Source organism: Salmo salar, chromosome ssa12 (genome assembly GCF_905237065.1).
Source record: "Salmo salar chromosome ssa12, Ssal_v3.1, whole genome shotgun sequence".
Classification (NCBI taxonomy): domain Eukaryota; kingdom Metazoa; phylum Chordata; class Actinopteri; order Salmoniformes; family Salmonidae; genus Salmo; species Salmo salar.
In genome coordinates, this window is record NC_059453.1 from 97,981,951 (window position 1) to 98,002,099 (window position 20,149).

General features: G+C 39.3%; 1 protein-coding gene across 1 annotated transcript; it reads right to left on the minus strand.

Moving 5' to 3' along the window:
- Positions 1–540: 540 nt before the first annotated feature.
- LOC106566229 (histamine H1 receptor-like) lies at positions 541–14,572 on the minus strand. Its single transcript, XM_014134106.2, has 4 exons — positions 14,443–14,572; positions 3,189–3,372; positions 2,815–2,924; positions 541–2,563 (listed from the first exon to the last, which is right to left on the minus strand). Exons 2-4 carry the CDS (start codon positions 3,224–3,226, stop codon positions 1,059–1,061), a joined length of 1,653 nt encoding a protein of 550 aa, XP_013989581.1. The 5' UTR covers positions 3,227–3,372; positions 14,443–14,572; the 3' UTR covers positions 541–1,058.
- Between the last annotated feature and the right edge of the window lie 5,577 nt (positions 14,573–20,149).

Below are 20,149 nucleotides of genomic sequence, written 5' to 3' on the forward strand. Positions count from 1 at the left end.
CCAGATGATTCAGTATATTTACTCAGATGATTCAGTATGTTTACCCAGATGATTCAGTATATTTACCCAGATGATTCAGTATATTTACCCAGATGATTCAGTTTGTTTACATAGATGATTCAGTATGTTTACCCAAATGATTCAGTATATTTACCCATATGATTCAGGCCAAAGTGAATAACAATAATCATGGCGGCATGACCTCAACTCAGGATGAAGCCAATGCATTAGAGTTATATTTAGATATTTTATCTACGTAGAGTGGTCTATGCACAGCTAACTCCATTTGTTTAGAAAAGTTTTGAATATTAGAACGTTGTGTGAGCTGTGAGTTGCAACAGTAAACAGAGTGTGTGTGTCTACACTCCCACTTTACGAGATGTCATTATTTTAGGTAAAGTAAATAGCTATAACAGTTACATAGTTGCGTACTTATCTATAAAAAAATTTTTAAAAAACACCATGTCAGTTAGGATACTTTTATTGGACAGCACAGACACTGCACTGACTCATATCTAACAAAAATTCAGATTCCATTAAGACACATTTCTGTTTTCACCAGAAATGGACAAGCACTTGAAGCAGATTGTATTGAAACTGTCTCTGTGCCTTTTTCTGCAGAGTTATTCTCCTTCTGCAGTTATTCTCCTTCTGCAGTTATTCTCCTTCTGCAGTTATTCTCCTTCTGCAGTTATTCTCCTTCTGCAGGTATACTTATTCTGTAGTTATTCTCCTTTTGCAGAGTTATTATTTTCTGCAGTTCTTCTTCTCAGTAGAGTTTTCTTCTTCAGCAGAGTTATTCGAATAAATAATACATAAATACAGAGCTGCAATGCTTTCTGTCTTTTCACAGAGTAGGAACGATAATGTTGGGTCTGGGTCTGATAGTGTACAAAAATATTTAGGCGGACAATAAATAATAAGCATTATATTTACAAAATTATACACATTTAAGGTACCAAATTGAGGTCACTCAAAACATTCAAACACACATATTACAAGTTAAAGCATCACAAGAAAATACATTGAAATGCCACTCATGTTCATAAAACTTTTCATCACAAATTAATGTGTAGGATAGTTTTAAACACTCGTTTGAAATTCTCATTGCAGAGTGGGTATATGAACGGGTTCAAGGTAGAGTTAATATACCCAAGCCATATCGTGAACATATGTAGGTTGTGATGTACACAGGTTTGGCAGAAAGCCATGACCATAAAGACTATGAAGTAGGGGATCCAGCACATCATGAACCCAGCTATAATACAGCCCAGCTGCTTGGCCGCTTTGTGCTCCTTATGGACCTGAAGGCTCTGGATACGCTGCCTGGACTGGACACAGAACTTCTGCCAGGTCTGTTTTAGAGTCACAGTGTTGGCTACAGCGTCCGGGTTAGCACCATCATCAGGCTCTGAGTCCTCCTGGGGCTGGGGTGACTCGGGTGAATTATGGAGACATGGTGACGGGGACAAATTCACAGACTGGGTGAACTCGTTGTTGTAGAACATGGTGGTGTATCTCTGCATGTCAGATATCTGAGTTATCTCGCAGACGCCAGCCACAGAGTTTGGCGGCACGGCTACCTTGCAGTCGTTCACGGATACGTAGAGTTTCTGAACGTTGTCGTCGTCGTAGTTTGTGAAGCCAAGAGGTAAAGAGGACAGGTTCAAAGGGGTCTCCGAGTCCGAATTCTTCTGCTGGAAAGACGAAGAGCCGCTCTTTCTTTTGTCCTTTACAGTCGTCCTCAGACGTTTTGTCATTCTGAGCACTGAATGAGTGGAATGAGAGTCTTTCCCAGACTTGGGTTCCTTGGGTGCGTTGGTTTCAACTGTATCTGTGGAGTCGTATGGCTGGTCTAACGTGTACTGATCAAAGTCTGAGTTTCTTTCTTTCTTAGACTCGCAGGGGCTATTTCCTGTTTGGACTTTGTGTCCGATCTTGTTGTCCACCACGGAATCTGTGGGATTGATAATCCTCTCCCTCTCTCTGAAGTTCTGTCTCACAGCCATGTAGATGCGTGAGTAGAACCACAGCATCAACAGAGACGGAAGGTAGAAGTTAAACACTGAAGTTAAAACCTTAAACCACGTAACAAACCGGAAATCAGTGTCACACTTATTCTCCATCTCCGGTTTGAGGTCGACCTGAACGAAGGACCTCCACCCTAGTATAGGAATAATCCATGTCATGGACATTAGCCAGGCCCCTGAGATCATAACGCTAGCTCTCCCTCTAGTCCGGTACTTCAGGTACTTCAGCGGCTCGTGAACGGACCGATACCGATCCAGACAAAGTATAAACAGACTAAAGATGGAGGCTGTGCTGGCTACATAATCCATGATGAGCCAGAACTGACAGACGACTCTCCCCAGCCTCCACTCATCCTCCAGCAGATAGACCAGGTTGAGGGGCATCACGGTTGCCCCGACGATGAGATCCGCCACGGAGAGGCTGACGATGTAGAGGTTGCCCACCGTGTGGAGGGTACGCTCCTTCTTCACAGCGTAAAGTACCAGGATGTTCATGATGACCGTGAGCAGCGACAGGAAGCCCAGGAAGACACCTACAATAGAATATTATAACACAATTAATAGAATAGATACTTTATTGTCCATTGGTTAGAATGGACATCTGTCTTCTTCCTTTCCCAACACCCCAAGGCGCCCTCACACACACATACCCAGGCATACACACACACACACACACACACACACACACACACACACACACACACACACACACACACACACACACACACACACACACACACACACACACACACACACACACACACACACACACACACACACACACCTAGTAGGATGTTGTGGAAGCTGTTGTGGTGCTGGAGGCGGAAGGAGCTGTTGAAAAGTGACGGGACAGTCTCCTGGCCGTACGGGTTTCTCCAGGTGCTGTTGAAGTACCTTATTAGAAAAACGAAATCAGATGAAAGTTTATTCATCACAGGATACAGGTGGGTGTAAACGGTAGAGGGAAATGATAACTTGCCAGCTCTCCTCAACAGTCATTCTAGTATAACACCTTGTCATGGTAATGCAATATATTCGCAACACTCCCATGCAATATATTTAATATGCAGATCTTTTGACAGCTTTTGACACATGTCACATGTATATCTAACGGTTTATAGAAATTCATTAGACACACACACGTGTTAATTAAAGCACCTGTCCATGGGGATGTCAGGTGACTGAATAGACTCCATCACGGTTCTTTATGTAAGTATTCTTCACCCCTCCTCTTCATCCTCTCTGGATCCCTTCACATGATGTCAGAAGTGTTGGAAACATCAGGAGAAATCACAGCAAACAGTATCCATGCTGAATCAATCACCATCAGCCATTACTGTACCTACAAAGTCAAAACAAATAATAACAATAATCATTATTTCTCTTTTTTGTGTCCCAAATGGCATCCCATTCCCTTTATAGTACACTACTGTTGACCAGATCCCTATTCCCTATATAGTGCACTACTGTTGACCAGATCCCTATTCCCTATATAGTACACTACTGTTGACCAGATCCCTATTCCCTATATAGTGCACTACTGTTGACCAGATCCCTATTCCCTATATAGTGCACTACTGTTGACCAGATCCCTATTCCCTATATAGTGCACTACTGTTGACCAAATCCCTATTCCCTATATAGTGCACTACGTTTGACCAGAGCCAGGTGAAAGGGTGCAATTTGCATCGGCCAGTGAACCATAGCGGTCAGTGAACCTATCGGTCAGTGAACCTAGCGGCCAGTGAACCTATCGGCCAGTGAACCTAGTGACCAGTGAACCTATCGGCCAGTGAACCATAGCGGTCAGTGAACCATAGCGGTCAGTGAACCATAGCGGTCAGTGAACCTATCGGCCAGTGAACCATAGCGGTCAGTGAACCTAGCGGCCAGTGAACCTATCGGCCAGTGAACCATAGCGGTCAGTGAACCTATCGGCCAGTGAACCATAGCGGCCAGTGAACCAACCGGTCAGTGAACCTAGTGACCAGTGAACCTAGCGGTCAGTGAACCTATCGGCCAGTGAACCTAGCGGTCAGTGAACCTAGCAGTAAGAGAACTTAGCAGCCAGTAATCCTAGCAGCCAGTGAACCTAGCAGCCAGTGAACTCAGGAGTAAGTTACCCTAGCAGCCAGTGAACCTAGCAGTAAGAGAACTTAGCAGCCAGTGAACCTAGCAGCCAGTGAACCTAGCAGCAAGTGAACCTAGCAGCTAGTGAACCTAGCAGCCAGTGAACCTAGCAGCCAGTGAACCTAGCAGCCAGTGAACCTAGCAGCCAGTGAACCTAGCAGCAAGTTACCCTAGCAGCCAGTGAACCTAGCAGCCAGTGAACCTAGCAGCCAGTGAACCTAGCAGCCAGTGAACCTAGCAGCCAGTGAAACCGAGCAGCCAGTGAACATAGCAGCCAGTGAATCTAGCAGCCAGTGAACATAGCAGCCAGTGAATCTAGCGGCAAGTGAACCGAGCGGCCAGTGAACCGAGCGGCCAGTGAACCGAGCGGCCAGTGAACCGAGCGGCCAGTGAACCTAGCGGCCAGTGAACCTAGCGGCCAGTGAACCTAGCAGCCAGTGAACCTAGCAGCCAGTGAACCTAGCAGCCAGTGAACCTAGCAGCCAGTGAACCTAGCAGCCAGTGAACCTAGCAGCCAGTGAACCTAGCAGCCAGTGAACCTAGCAGCCAGTGAACAGCGATTAATAAATCTGAAGCATCAAATACACTTGCACTATGAACCCTGGTTTTACCTGGGCCGGTCTTCAGTTAACCCCATTCCCAAGCTGAATTGGTAGAGCGGGCTGGTATACCAGATTAGCCCTCGGTCATTTCAATTTATCGTACCCTGGTTTGGAACCCTGGTCCGCAGGTTACCATGGTAAAAGTGTTAGTGTATTAAGGGTTTGATACCACAGTGGCTCCAGCCTCGATCCCCTTTCAGCGGGAAAACAGGCAGTGGCTGACATGGCACCCTATTCCCTATATAGTACACTACTTTTGATCACAGCCCTATGGCACCCTATTCTCTATATAATACACGACTTTTGATCACAGCCCTATGGCACCCTATTCCCTATATAGTACACTACTTTTGATCACAGCTCTATGGCACCCTATTCCTTATATAGTACACTACTTTTGATCACAGCCCTATGGCACCCTATTCCCTATAATAGTACACTACTTTTGATCACAGCCCTATGGCACCCTATTCCCTATAATAGTACACTACTTTTGATCACAGCCCTATGGGCCCTAGAGCCCTATGCAGGCCTGGTAATGACCTACGTATGGAATATGGTACCATTTTGGATGCAATATGTCTGGCAGAAGTAGAACACAAGTCAGAAGTACACCAATGAATGGTAGCAGTGGAGTGGTAGCAGAGTGAATGAGTGGTAGCAGTGGGAATGAGTGGTAGCAGTGTGAATGAGTGGTAGCAGTGGGAATGAGTGGTAGCAGTGGGAATGAGTGGTAGCAGTGTGAATGAGTGGTAGCAGTGTGAATGAGTGGTAGCAGTGGGAATGAGTGGTAGCAGTGGGAATAAGTGGTAGCAGTGTGAATGAGTGGTAGCAGTGTGAATGAGTGGTAGCAGTGGGAATAAGTGGTAGCAGTGTGAATGAGTGGTAGCAGTGAGAATGAGTGGTAGCAGTGGGAATGAGTGGTAGCAGTGTGAATGAGTGGTAGCAGTGGGAATGAGTGGTAGCAGTGTGAATAAGTGGTAGCAGTGTGAATAAGTGGTAGCAGTGTGAATGAGTGGTAGCAGTGTGAATGAGTGGTAGCAGAGTGAATGAGTGGTAGCAGAGTGAATGAGTGGTAGCAGTGGGAATGAGTGGTAGCAGTGGGAATAAGTGGTAGCAGTGTGAATGAGTGGTAGCAGTGTGAATGAGTGGTAGCAGAGTGAATGAGTGGTAGCAGTGAGAATGAGTGGTAGCAGTGTGAATGAGTGGTAGCAGTGTGAATGAGTGGTAGCAGAGTGAATGAGTGGTAGCAGTGAGAATGAGTGGTAGCAGTGAGAATGAGTGGTAGCAGTGGGAATGAGTGGTAGCAGTGTGAATGAGTGGTAGCAGTGTGAATGAGTGGTAGCAGTGTGAATGAGTGGTAGCAGAGTGAATGAGTGGTAGCAGTGAGAATGAGTGGTAGCAGTGTGAATGAGTGGTAGCAGTGTGAATGAGTGGTAGCAGTGGGAATGAGTGGTAGCAGTGGGAATGAGTGGTAGCAGTGGGAATGAGTGGTAGCAGTGGGAATGAGTGGTAGCAGTGGGAATGAGTTTGTAGCAGTTCAATATCAGCAACAACAAAAAAAGTAATGGATATATTATATTATAATTACTATTTAAAGTGACCCACGCGTACTAATCTCTTGTTCATGTAATGTACTTGTATTACCTCCAGCACATTTACCATCATTATGTGGTTAGAGAGTTAGAATGCATTACGCTTCTCGCACAACAGTATGGAAGCCTTGATATATGGGAACACTGGACTGAAATAAATAGACCTTGGGTCGGTCGCTTTGGAGACAGACCAATAGACAGTATTGAATTAGTTTCCTAAGAGACTTAACATAATTTCAAGCAATTGTGTTGCCTTAAAAAGAGACACTTTAAAACCAATCCTTTTAACAGTACATTATGCATTGCTTGTAATTATTATTAACCCCTCACTGAACCCTCCACTGCTGCATTACCCCCTCACTGAACCCCCCTACTGCTGCATTACCCCCTCACTGAACCCCCACTGCTGCATTACCCCTCACTGAATCCCCCCACTGCTACATTACCCCCCCACTGAACCCCCACTGCTGCATTACCCCTCACTGAACCCCCGCTGCTGCATTACCCCCCACTGAACCCCCACTGCTGCATTACCCCCTCACTGAACCCCCTACTGCTGCATTACCCCCTCACTGAACCCCCCACTGCTGCATTACCCCTCACTGAATCCCCCCACTGCTGCATTACCCCCTCACTGAATTCCCCCACTGCTACATTACCCCCCACTGAACCCCCCACTGCTGCATTACCCCCTCACTGAACCCCCCGCTGCTGCATTGCCCCCCCACTGAACCCCCACTGCTGCATTACCCCCTCACTGAACCCCCACTGCTGCATTACCCCTCACTGAATCCCCCACTGCTGCATTACCCCTCACTGAACCCCCCGCTGCTGCATTGCCCCCCACTGAACCCCCACTGCTGCATTACCCCCCACTGAACCCCCACTGCTGCATTACCCCCTCACTGAACCCCCCCGCTGCTGCATTACCCCCTCACTGAACCCCCCACTCCTGCATTACCTCCTCACTGAACCCCCATGCTCACTGCCGCAAAAGAGACCCAGTCTAGTAGGAACATATTGTAAAATACACTGACTATACCTAACATTAGGAACACCTTCCTTATATTGAGTTGTAACCCCACCCTCAGAATAGCCTCAATTTGTCAGGACATGGACTCTACAAGGTGTCAAGAGCATTCCACAGGGATGCCTGCCCATGTTGACTCCAATGCTTCCCCACAGTTGCGGGCACAATTTATTATTAGTAGTTCTGTTCAGCAGTGGGAAGGATACCACTCCCAACACACACCCTACATCAGCTGGTTAGCTGTGAGGGAGGAGGTGATGAGTGTGGGGAGATAGGCAGGCAGACAGGCTCTGCTCCGGCTCCGATTATAAACATAGCGCTGGTGACTATCTTAATGTTTTGTAAATTAAAGTAATAGTCATAGCTTCAATGAAGAATAATATAAATATCATGCCATTTAAATGGGTCAATTTGCAGTCGCTACATACATTTTTTTTTAGATTTATAAAATAGCCTTTTCCTGCAGTGAGTGACCAAATGCACCCTCTTTGGCCTCATGGGTAGAATGTAAATTCATATTTTTCATGATTTCATGATTAATAAAGATTACTTAAAAAAAATAATAATAATAAATGACGAAAAGCCTGTGTTTCTATGTCAAACAATTTTGTTTTATTTCAGTCTTTTGTGATGAATATAAAGTCTAATATTTGGAAGGAATCTCAAAATGTAATATATTTCAACTGATATATCTGACATAATACAGGTATCTTATTTTTATAGCCCATAATCATGTGTGTGTGAGGTGTATACTTTTGTTTCAAAGTAGATTTGCATAAGACTATGTGACCCTGATTTGCATACGACTATGTGACCCTGATTTAGCCAATAGCAGTACAAGATTAATGATATGCACTCCACTCTGTATGTATTTGGACAGTGAAGCTGACATTTTCAATGTGGCTCTATACTCCACCATTTTGGATTTAGAGATCAAATGTTTCATATAAGAGGACAGTACAGAATGTCACCTTTTTTGATTTGAGGGTATTTACATACCTTATCTGTTTTTACAATTCAGAAATGAAAGCACTTTATAAGTATCTAGTCTTATGAAATGAAGATGTCATAAATTTTGGGACAAATTCACTTCTAGTGTATTAAAATAGTCAATCGTTTTGTATTTGGTCGCATATTCATTGCACACAATGATTACGTCACGCTTGTGACTCTACACACTTGTTGGATGCATTTACAGCTTGTTTTGGTTGTGTTTCACATTAAGTTATGCACAATAGGAACTGAATGGCGAATCATTTATTGGGTCATTTTGGAGTTACTTTTATTGTAAGTAAGAATATAAAATGTTTCTGAACTTGTCTATATCAATGTGGATGCTACCATAATTATGGATAATCATGAGAGAATTGTTAATGAAAAAAAGTTTTAAAAAGTAACAGAGGGACAAAGATTCCACCTCCCCCCAAAAAACCCACTAACCGCCCATTATTGGTCATTATTACATGGTTAGCATGTTTTATTGTAGCCTCTGTAACTGTCTCACTCTTTATTATTCAAGATTCATTCGTGATTTTTTGATCGATTTGGAATGTCTTGGATATCGATTTGTGACCACTGATGTAGTCATTGTTTGTTAGGAATATGGGATCAAATACAAAACAATTGTACTATTTTAATACACTATAAGTGAATTTGTCCAAATACTTATGAGATCTTCAAATGAGGGGACTAGGTACATAAAGTACTTTCATTTCTAAATTGTTAAAACAGATATGTATGTAAATACCCTCAAATAAAAGGTGATATTCTGAACTGTCACCATATATGAAACATCTGATCTCTAAATCCAAAATGCTGTAGTATTTAGCCAAATTTAAAACGTTAGCTTCACTGTCCAAATACATACAGAGTGGACTGTATATCCATTGATTCTTGAAAAATCTAACTTATAAATGCCTCGTGAGTTTAGTTCAACTATCACACCCCATCAGAACACAAAATACAAGCTTGTTTTAATCCACTGTTCGATAACATTGTAAACATGGTTAAAACAATTACTCTGATATCCTGGATGGTCAGTCCTAGCATGCATACAGGTAGCTCTGTCTATGAATTTGAGAGTGGTTACATAATCTCAAACCCAATCCCCCAGCTTTTTATGGCTTGTTTATTGTTTCACCTACGATTTGGCCCGTTAAAAGTAAATGCCCCATTACTTGTTGCTCTATTTGTACTTAACTTCCAACTGAACCCACATGCCCAGACTCACTTCTTTATTGACCTCATAATACTGTCTTTGAGTCCTAGCCTTTCCAGCTCTATCATACTTATACAGACATAGTTAAAGACAGCTGAACTATGTTATTAAGCTGCCAGTGACATTGTTTGTACTACTGCCGGTAAAACAATTCACTGTACAACGTATCAAGAACAATGTAGATTAACAGCGTGAGGAGGCTTTTAGCTTTTTCTGAAACTGGTACTTCTTCTTTCCATCGGCTTCAGTAGCTAACATAATGACTGACATAATGACTGACATAATGACTGACATAATGACTAACATAAAGACTAGCATAATGACTACCATAATGACTAAGATAATCATTAACTTAATGACTGACATAATGACTAACATAATGACTAACATAGTGACTGACATAATGATTGACATAATGACTAACATAATGACTAACATAGTGACTGACATAATGATTGACAAAATGACTAACATAATGCTTAACATAGTGACTAACATAATGACTAAGATAAAAACTAACATAATGACTAACATAATTACTAAGATAATAAATAACATAATGATTGACATAATGACTAGCATAATGACTAAGATAATGACTAACATAATGACTAACATAGTGAATAACATAATGATTGGCATAATGACTAACTTAATGACTAACATAGTGACTAACATAATGACTAAAATAATAACTAAGATAATAACTAACATAATGACTAACATAGTGATTGACATCATGACTAACATAATGACTAACATAGTGACTAACTAAATGACTAAGATAATGACTGACATAATGACTAACATAATGACTGAACATAGTGACTAACATAATGATTGACATAATGACTAACATAATGACTAACATAGTGACTAACATAATGATTGACATAATGACTAACATAGTGACTAACATAATGACTGACATAATGACTAGCAAAATGACTAACATATTGACTGACATAATGACTAACATAATGATTGACATAATGATTGACATAATGACTAACAAAATGACTAACATAGTGACTAACATAATGATTGACATAATGACTAACTTAATGACTAACATAGTGACTAACATAATGGCTAAGATAATAACTAACATAATGACTAACATAATGACTAACATAATGCTAGTCATTATGTCAGTCATTATGTTAGTTATTATCTTAGTCATTATGTTAGTCACTATGTTAGTCATTAAGTTAGTCATTATGATAGTCACTATGCTAGTCATTATGTCAGTCATTATGTTAGTCATTATGTCAGTCATTATGTTAGTCACTGTGTCAGTCGTTACGTTAGTCATTATGCTAGTAATTATGTCAATCATTCTTTCAATCATTATGTCAATCATTATGTTAGTCATTATGTCAGTCAATATGTTAGTCATTTTGCTAGTCATTATGTCAGTCATTATGTTAGTCACAATGTTAGTCATTATGTCAATCATTATGTTAGTCATTATGTCAGTCATTATGTTAGTCATTATGTCAATCATTATGTTAGTCACTATGTTAGTCATTATGTTAGTCATTATGTCAGTCATTATGTCAGTCATTATGTTAGTCATTATGTCAGTCATTATGTTAGTCACTGTGTCAGTCGTTACGTTAGTCATTATGCTAGTAATTATGTCAATCATTCTTTCAATCATTATGTCAATCATTATGTTAGTCATTATGTCAGTCAATATGTTAGTCATTTTGCTAGTCATTATGTCAGTCATTATGTTAGTCACAATGTTAGTCATTATGTCAATCATTATGTTAGTCATTATGTCAGTCATTATGTTAGTCATTATGTCAATCATTATGTTAGTCACTATGTTAGTCATTATGTTAGTCATTATGTCAGTCATTATGTTAGTCATTATGTCAGTCATTATGTTAGTCATTATCTTAGTCATTATGTTAGTCACTATGTTAGTCATTATGCTAGTCATTATGTTAGTCATTAATAATGACTGACATAATGACTGACATAATGACTAGCATAATGATTGACATAATGACTAACTTAATGACTAACATAGTGACTAACATAATAGCTAAGATAATAACTAACATAATGACTAACATAATGACTAACATTAATACTAATGCTAGTCATTATGTCAGTCATTAGGTTAGTTATTATCTTAGTCATTATGTTAGTCACTATGTTAGTCATTAAGTTAGTCATTATGTTAGTCATTATGTTAGTCACTATGCTAGTCATTATGTCAGTCATTATGTTAGTCATTATGGCAGTCATTATGCTAGTCATTATGTCAGTCATTATGTTAGTCATTATGCTAGTCATTATGTCAGTCATTATGTTAGTCACTGTGTCAGTCGTTATGTTAGTCAATATGCTAGTCATTATGTCAGTCATTATGTTAGTCATTATGCTAGTCATTATGTCAGTCATTATGTTAGTCATTATGTCAGTCATTATGTTAGTCATTATGCTAGTCATTATGTCAGCCATTATGTTAGTCATTATGCTAGTCATTATGTCAGTCATTATGCTAGTCATTATGTTAGTCATTATGCTAGTCATTATGCTTGTCATTATGCTAGTCATTATGTTAGTCATTATGCTAGTCATTATGTCAGTCATTATGCTAGTCATTATGTCAGTCATTTTTTCAGTCATTATGCTAGTCATTATATCAGTCATTATGCTAGTCATTATGTCAGTCATTATGTCAGTCATTATGTCAGTCATTATGTCAGCCATTATGTCAGTCATTATGTCAGCCATTATGTTAGTCATTATGTCAGTCATTATGTCAGTCATTATGTTAGTGATTATGCTAGTCATTATGCTAGTCATTATGTTAGTCATTATGTCAGTAATTATGTTAGTCATTATGTTAGTCACTATGTTAGTCATTATGTTAGTCATTATGTCAGTCATTATGTCAGTCATTATGTCAGTCATTATGTCAGTCATTATGTTAGTGATTATGTTAGTCACTTTGTTAGTCACTATGTTAGTCATTATGTTACTCATTATGTCACTCATTATGTCACTCATTATGTCACTCATTATGTCAGTCATCAAAGTGACTAACATAATGATTGACATAATGACTAACTTAATGACTAACATAATGACTAACATAATGACTAATATAGTGACTAATATAATGACTAACATAGTGACTAACAGTGACTAACAGTGACTAACATAGTGAATAAGTTAGTGACTAACATAATAACTAACATAATGACTAAGATAATTACTAACACAATGACTGACATAATGACTAACAGAATGACTAACACAAAGACTAGCATAGTGACTAACATAGTGACTAACAGTGACTAACAGTCACTAACATAGTGAATAAGTTAGTGACTAACATAATGACTAACATAATGACTAACACAATGACTGACATAATGACTAACACAAAGACTAGCATAGTGACTAACATAGTGACTAACATAATGACTAACATAATGACTAACATAGTGACTAACATAGTGACTAACATAGTGACTAACATAGTGACTTACATAATGACTAACATAGTGACTAACATAATGACTAACATAGTGACTGACATATTGACTAACACAATGACTGACATAATGACTAACATAATGACTAACACAAAGACTAGCATAGTGACTAACATAGTGACTAACATAATGACTAACATAGTGACTAACATAATGACTAACATAATGACTAACATAATGACTAACATAGTGACTAAGATAACGACTAACATAGTGATTAACAGTGAATAAGTTAGTGACTAACATAATGACTAAGATAATGACTAACATAATGACTGACATAATGACTAACATAATGACTGACATAATGACTAACATAATGACTAACATAGTGACTAAGATAATGACTAACATAGTGACTAACAGTGAATAAGTTAGTGACTAACATAATGACTAAGATAATGACTAAGATAATGACTGACATAATGACTAACATAATGACTGACATAATGACTAAGATAATGACTAACATAATGACTGACATAATGACTAACATAATGACTGACATAATGACTAACATAATGACTGACATAATGACTGACATAATGACTAACATAATGACTAACATAATGACATACACAAGGCTTATTTGACAAAAAGGACACATCAGTTAATATAATGTCACACCTTGTCTTTTTTCTTATGTGGATTAAACTAAAGAATGTTATGATGAAAAATACAGCAAGCACCGAACTGAATTTTTTATTATCCAAGGTTCCTGAAAAGCCTTTACGTAAATATTCCATCTCCAGGTACCCCTAACATTCTGCTATCAAAACTGTAGGCTACATGTCTGTATTGAAACCTTGATACAGACATCCCAATGACCACAGTGGATTAACAATGGAAAAGCAGCAATTAAATAAATATTTGAGTTTATTTTTTTTTACTAACAAAATGCATCTTCCATATTCTGTAGTTTTGTGACCAAAAGAGCACAACCACATACAACAATATACTCAATAGTCTATTAGTTACCAACAACTATAATATGATTTTATAATGCAAATTATATCTATTGTCTAATTCGATCATGATGATTAGGATAACATTTCCTAAGCAATTACATGTTGTGATTTTTTTTAAATAATTATTTATTTCCAGGAATCCCAAGATTTATCTGAGCAATTACCATGACTTGTTACTTCACCAAGCTGGATCCACTGACAGGTAGGCACACGACTTTTTAACTTTTCCTTTCATTGTGTTTTTTTTGTATGTGTAATTGGCATACATTACGAGCAATAACTATAACTATAAACGAAACATTTACGCTGGGCATGCCAAGTAAGTGCACAACAAAAGTTTTTACTCACCTCGATGATATAACGTTCGTAATTGTCGGATGTAATCTAAACATTTTAAAGGCTGGATTTGTGAAAATACACGGTTGTCTAGTTTTCCTCCAGCACGCAGAAAAGTGAGGACATGTTTCGCGTTGAGTCGCGGAGGCACTCAGCCAGTCACACCCACCTTCTGGGTCTTAACTCAGTCACAGCGCAAGGGCGTCATGTCGGTTAAACCTTCTGTTGGGGCAAAGTGACGGTCATCTGTGGAGTGGAACATATTACCACAGCAACTGAAAGCCATGCCTAACTTACTAGCTAATGATGGATCAATAGAAAACCTTTTATACACGTTTATTTTTTTTTAATGTATGTACTGTGTTTATTTATTTATTATTATTTATTTTTTTACTGTGTGTTTTTACTAATTTAGTTTCATGTCAAGTCAAACTGCAGTTACTAAGCCATTAAACCATCGACTACAGCCATCCTCTACCTTTGCACTGTTTTTGAGAGAAAAGTCGCCCGCCTGTTCAGTGCAGCTGCATCAACGTTCTCCAGCCGTACCTCGGTGCTCTCAGCCAGCTGGGAAAATAGCCTGCCAGTCAGCTCTGCTTAGTTCCAGAGACAAACCCGCTAATCGAGCTAAACTGCATTTGCCTTTTGATCGGATTGGAATGATTTCAGTAGTTTAAAGGGGAAACTACAGAATTTACATGAGAGAAATGTGAACACTATGTGGATGTTAACCAAGGGATGTTTAAAAGGGAAACTACAGAATTTACATGAGCCGAGTTATAAAAAAAAATAATAATAATGATTTAACCTTTATGTAACTAGGCAAGTCAGTTAAGAACAAATTCTTATTTACAATGACGGCCTACCTCGGCAAAAACCCTCCCCTAACTCGGACGATGCTGGGCAAATTGTGCGCCGCCCTATGGGACTCCCAAATCATGGCCGGTTGTGATACAGCCCGGGATTGAACAAGGGTCTGTAGTACACGCCTCTAGCACTGCGATGCAGTGCCATAGACTGCTGCGCCCCTCGGGAGCCCTGAGCAGTGATAACGGAGCAGTGACCTTACAACCAATGGACATTTTTTTAAGAAAATGAACAAAATGAAATAATTAAAAAACAACTTTTTTTGAGTGAACTTTGGAGATGGTGGGCCTGTGGAAGTCCTTGATCCAAAGCATGTTGAATGCATTCACTGAAACAATCAGAAAAAAATAAACAAACACAACATTAAAAAAAGTGAAAACAAAGGAGTCAGCTGTTACAAAGTTGCCTTGGTGTTGCTATGCTTCTCAAGCCTCAGAGGTCAGTATGTTGGAGAAGTCAGAGCTCAGGATGATAGTTTCACTAGTAATGACCAGTCGGAGGGTGAATCAAGAGGATTTTTCCCTGTCGTATTTACATTTAACATTTAAAGTCATTTAGCAGACGCATATTATCCAGAGCGACTTACAAATATGAGGTAAACACAACGTTGCCACTTGGTTATGAAGGAAGGATTAGGCCTAATAAATCTACCTTTAAACAGTGGCATAAAGTACTTAAGTAATATACTTTAAACTACTACTTAAGTCGTTTTTTTGGTGTATCTGTACTTTACTTTACTATTTATATTTTTGGCAACTTTTACTTTTACCTCATTACATTCCTAAAGAAAATAATGTACTTTTTACTCCATACATTTTCCCTGACACCCAAAAGTACTCGTTACATTTTGACATTAAAATGGTCCAATTCACAATTGTCAAGAGAACATCCCTGGTCATCCCTACTGCCGCTGATCTGGCAGACTCACTAAACACGAATGCTTTGTGCTCCTTTGTGCTCCTGGCTATCCGTCAATAACAAAAAACAAGTAAATTGTGCAGTCTGGTTTGCAACCTCTTAAGGATCAGACCCATTTTTTCAATTTTCGCCTAAAATGACATACCCAAATCTAACTGCCTTTAGCTCAGGACCTAAAGCAAGGACATGCATATTATTGATACCATTGGAAAGGAAATACTTTGAAGTTTATGGAAATGTAAAAATAATCTAGGAGAATATAAGACATTAGATCTGGTGAAAGATAATACAAAGAAAAAACATGCAGGTTATTTTACTTCTTTTCATCATCTTTGAAATGCAAATCCACAATGTATTATTCCAGTTTAGGCACAATTTAGATTTTGACCACTAAATGTTAGCAGTGTATGTGCAAAGGTTGAGACTGATCCAATGAACCATTGCATTTCTGTTCAAAATGTTATATCAGTCTGCCCAAATGTGCCTAATTGGTTTATTGATACATTTCCAAGTTCAATTGTCTACTTGTTCTAATTTATTTCTGATTCAAGTGTATACGGCTTGCGTGGAAGAAAAGCAACATAAACATTTAGTTATGTCTAATATGCAAATTCATATTATTTTTCCAAAATTAAATATTGTTAAGTTACATCAAGGCCATGCATGCAAGAAGTCTTGGCCTGGTGAACACATATTTCTCTGTCCTCTTTTTTGATTGAAGGCCTCAACGTGTGACTGATTGCGTGGATGTCTGATTGCGTGGTCTATTAGGGCAGCCCCCAGCACATATCTGATTCAGAGGGGTTGGCTTGAATGCAGAAGACACATTTCAGTTGAAGGCATTCAATTGTACAACTGACTAGGTATCCCCCTTTCCCTTTCGCCTTTCCTTAGACTGTTGATGAGACTACAGGCTATTGATGAAACTATAGGCTATTGATGTGACTATAGGCTATTGATGAGACTACAGGCTATTGATGTGACTACAGGCTATTGATGAGACTACAGGCTATTGATGTGACTATAGGCTATTGATGTGACTATAGGTTATTGATGTGACTATAGGCTATTGATGTGACTACAGGCTATTGATGTGACTATAGGTTATTGATGTGACTACAGGTTATTGATGTGACTATAGGCTATTGATGTGACTACAGGCTATTGATGTGACTACAGGCTATTGATGTGACTACAGGCTATTGATGTGACTACAAGCTATTGATGAGACTACAGGCTATTGATGTGACTATAGGCTGCATGATGATTTGAGAAAGTAGCAAGACAAAGCTTGCCCTCTGTTCCTCACCTCAGGCTGCACAGCTGTTCTCTCATCAAGTGACCAATATTTTCAGCCATTCATTTTTTTTTTTTACATTTTAGTAGACGCTCTTATCCAGAGCGACTTACAGTAGTGAATACATTTCATACATTTAAATTTTTTCTGTACTGGTCCCCCGTGGGAATTGAACCCACAACCCTGGCGTTGCAAACACCACGCTCTACCAACTGAGCCACACGGGACCATTCGACTTGGAATGGCGCATTATTCAAATAGGCAGGAGAATAAAGACATGTTATCCACGTAGGCACTGTGTGGCGGTAATATGGTCACCGCAACAGTCAATCAATCAATCATCAAACGTGTTTATTAAGCTTATTTATTTTATGTCACAAAGTGCGATACAGAAACAGCCCTATCAATAGGCAATAGGGTGCCATTAGGGACTAGTCCAATGCCTCTTCCATCCACAGCTAACCATCTCTACCTGCTGTGGTTGGTGCCTATAATGAGCTACTAAATGAGTGACATTTACCTGGTCTCGGCCTCATTGAGAAGCAGCCTGGAAGGAAAGCATAACACTATTACCAGAGATATTCAGCTGATAGATTTGATACGCCATTTAGTAGATGCTTTTTAATAAAATCCAAAAAGCGACGTAGTTATGCATTTTCTACGAATGGGTGGTCCCTGGAATTCAAACCCACTGTCTTGGTGTTGCAAGAGCCACGGTCGAAACACGGAGCTACAGAGAACCATATTGTCTACGGTTGACACTTTGATATCTTCATCATAACTGGAGAGGACTGGCAACACAAGGACAAATATGGACAACTAAAGCCTGATTTTGAATTGATGTTATTATACTGTGAGTATGAGACTGTTATCGGGGAATAGCAAAATGTTGTTGACAGACACCTAGATATCTTCACCGGGAGAGGCCTGAGATGATGACGTGGTTAGACAGTTGGACTAAAATGCTATTCTACTTTTACTCATGTTGGAAGAACAGCTGTTATTAAAGGTCTTGTAGAAATATCAAAATGGAAGTAAAAGTTCAAAATACTTTATTGATCCCACAAGGGACAATTATGTAGGCAGGAGTGCAAAAACATCAAATCAATTTACAAGAACATACAACATAATCCCAACTAATCATGAAACCCAGCAAGATAATCCCAACTAATCATGAAACCCAGCAACATAATCCCAACTAATCATGAAACACAGTAGCCAACATAATCCCAACTAGTCATGAAACCCAGCAACATAATCCCAACTAATCATGAAACCCAGCAGCCAACATAATCCCAACTAATCATGAAACCCAGCAGCCAACATAATCCCAACTAATCATGAAACCCAGAGCCAACATAATCCCAACTAATCATGAAACCCAGCAGCCAACATAATCCCAACTAATCATGAAACCCAGCAGCCAACATAATCCCAACTAATCATGAAACCCAGCAACATAATCCCAACTAATCATGAAACCCAGCAGCCAACATAATCCCAACTAATCATGAAACCCAGCAACATAATCCCAACTAATCATGAAACCCAGCAACATAATCCCAACTAGTCATGAAACCCAGCAACATAATCCCAACTAATCATGAAACCCAGCAACATAATCCCAACTAGTCATGAAACCCTGAAACATAATCCCAACTAATCATGAAACCCAGCAGCCAACATAATCCCAACTAATCATGAAACCCAGCAACATAATCCCAACTAATCATGAAACCCAGCAACATAATCCCAACTAATCATGAAACCCAGCAACATAATCCCAACTAATCATGAAACCCTGCAACATAATCCCAACTAATCATGAAACCCTGCAAGATAATCGCAACTAATCATGAAACCCAGCAGCCAGAAGACCTTTTTATTTCTTCTTATATTTCAGTTTGTTGTTCCAGTAACAGGACAATATTTGCAGTTGGAGCTGCCAACTTGTTTAGCTGTCTGGATGGCAATGCCAGCGTGCCAGTTTACTCCTTTTCTGTACTGAGAAGTGTCCAAATTGCCCATAGCAGGAGATCATGTCTACAACTCAAAATGGCATCCAATTTGAAAAAAAAAATGAAAAAAGTCAGTGTGGTGGTCTCTGATATATCAAATCAAATGTTATTGGTCACATACACATGGTTAGCAGGTGTTAATGCGAGTGTAGCGAAATGCTTGTGCTTCTAGTTCCGACAGTGCAGCAATATCTAACATGTAATCTAACAATTCCACAACAACTACCTAACATCAAATCAAATTTATTTATATAGCCCTTCTTACATCAGCTGATATCTCTAAGTGCTGTACAGAAACCCAGCCTAAAACCCCAAACAGCAAGCAATGCAGGTGTAGAAGCACAGTGGCTAGGAAAAACTCCCTAGAAAGGCCAAAACCTAGGAAGAAACCTAGAGAGGAACCAGGCTATGAGGGGTTGCCAGTCATCTTCTGGCTGTGGAGATTATAACAGAACATGGCCAAGATGTTCAAATGTTCATAAATGACCAGCATGGTCAAATAATAATAATCATAGTAGTTGTCGAGAGTGCAACAAGTCAGTAACACAAGAGTAAGTGTCAGTTGGCTTTTTCATAGACGATCTTTGAGAGTATCTCTACCGCCTGGGACAGGTAGCAC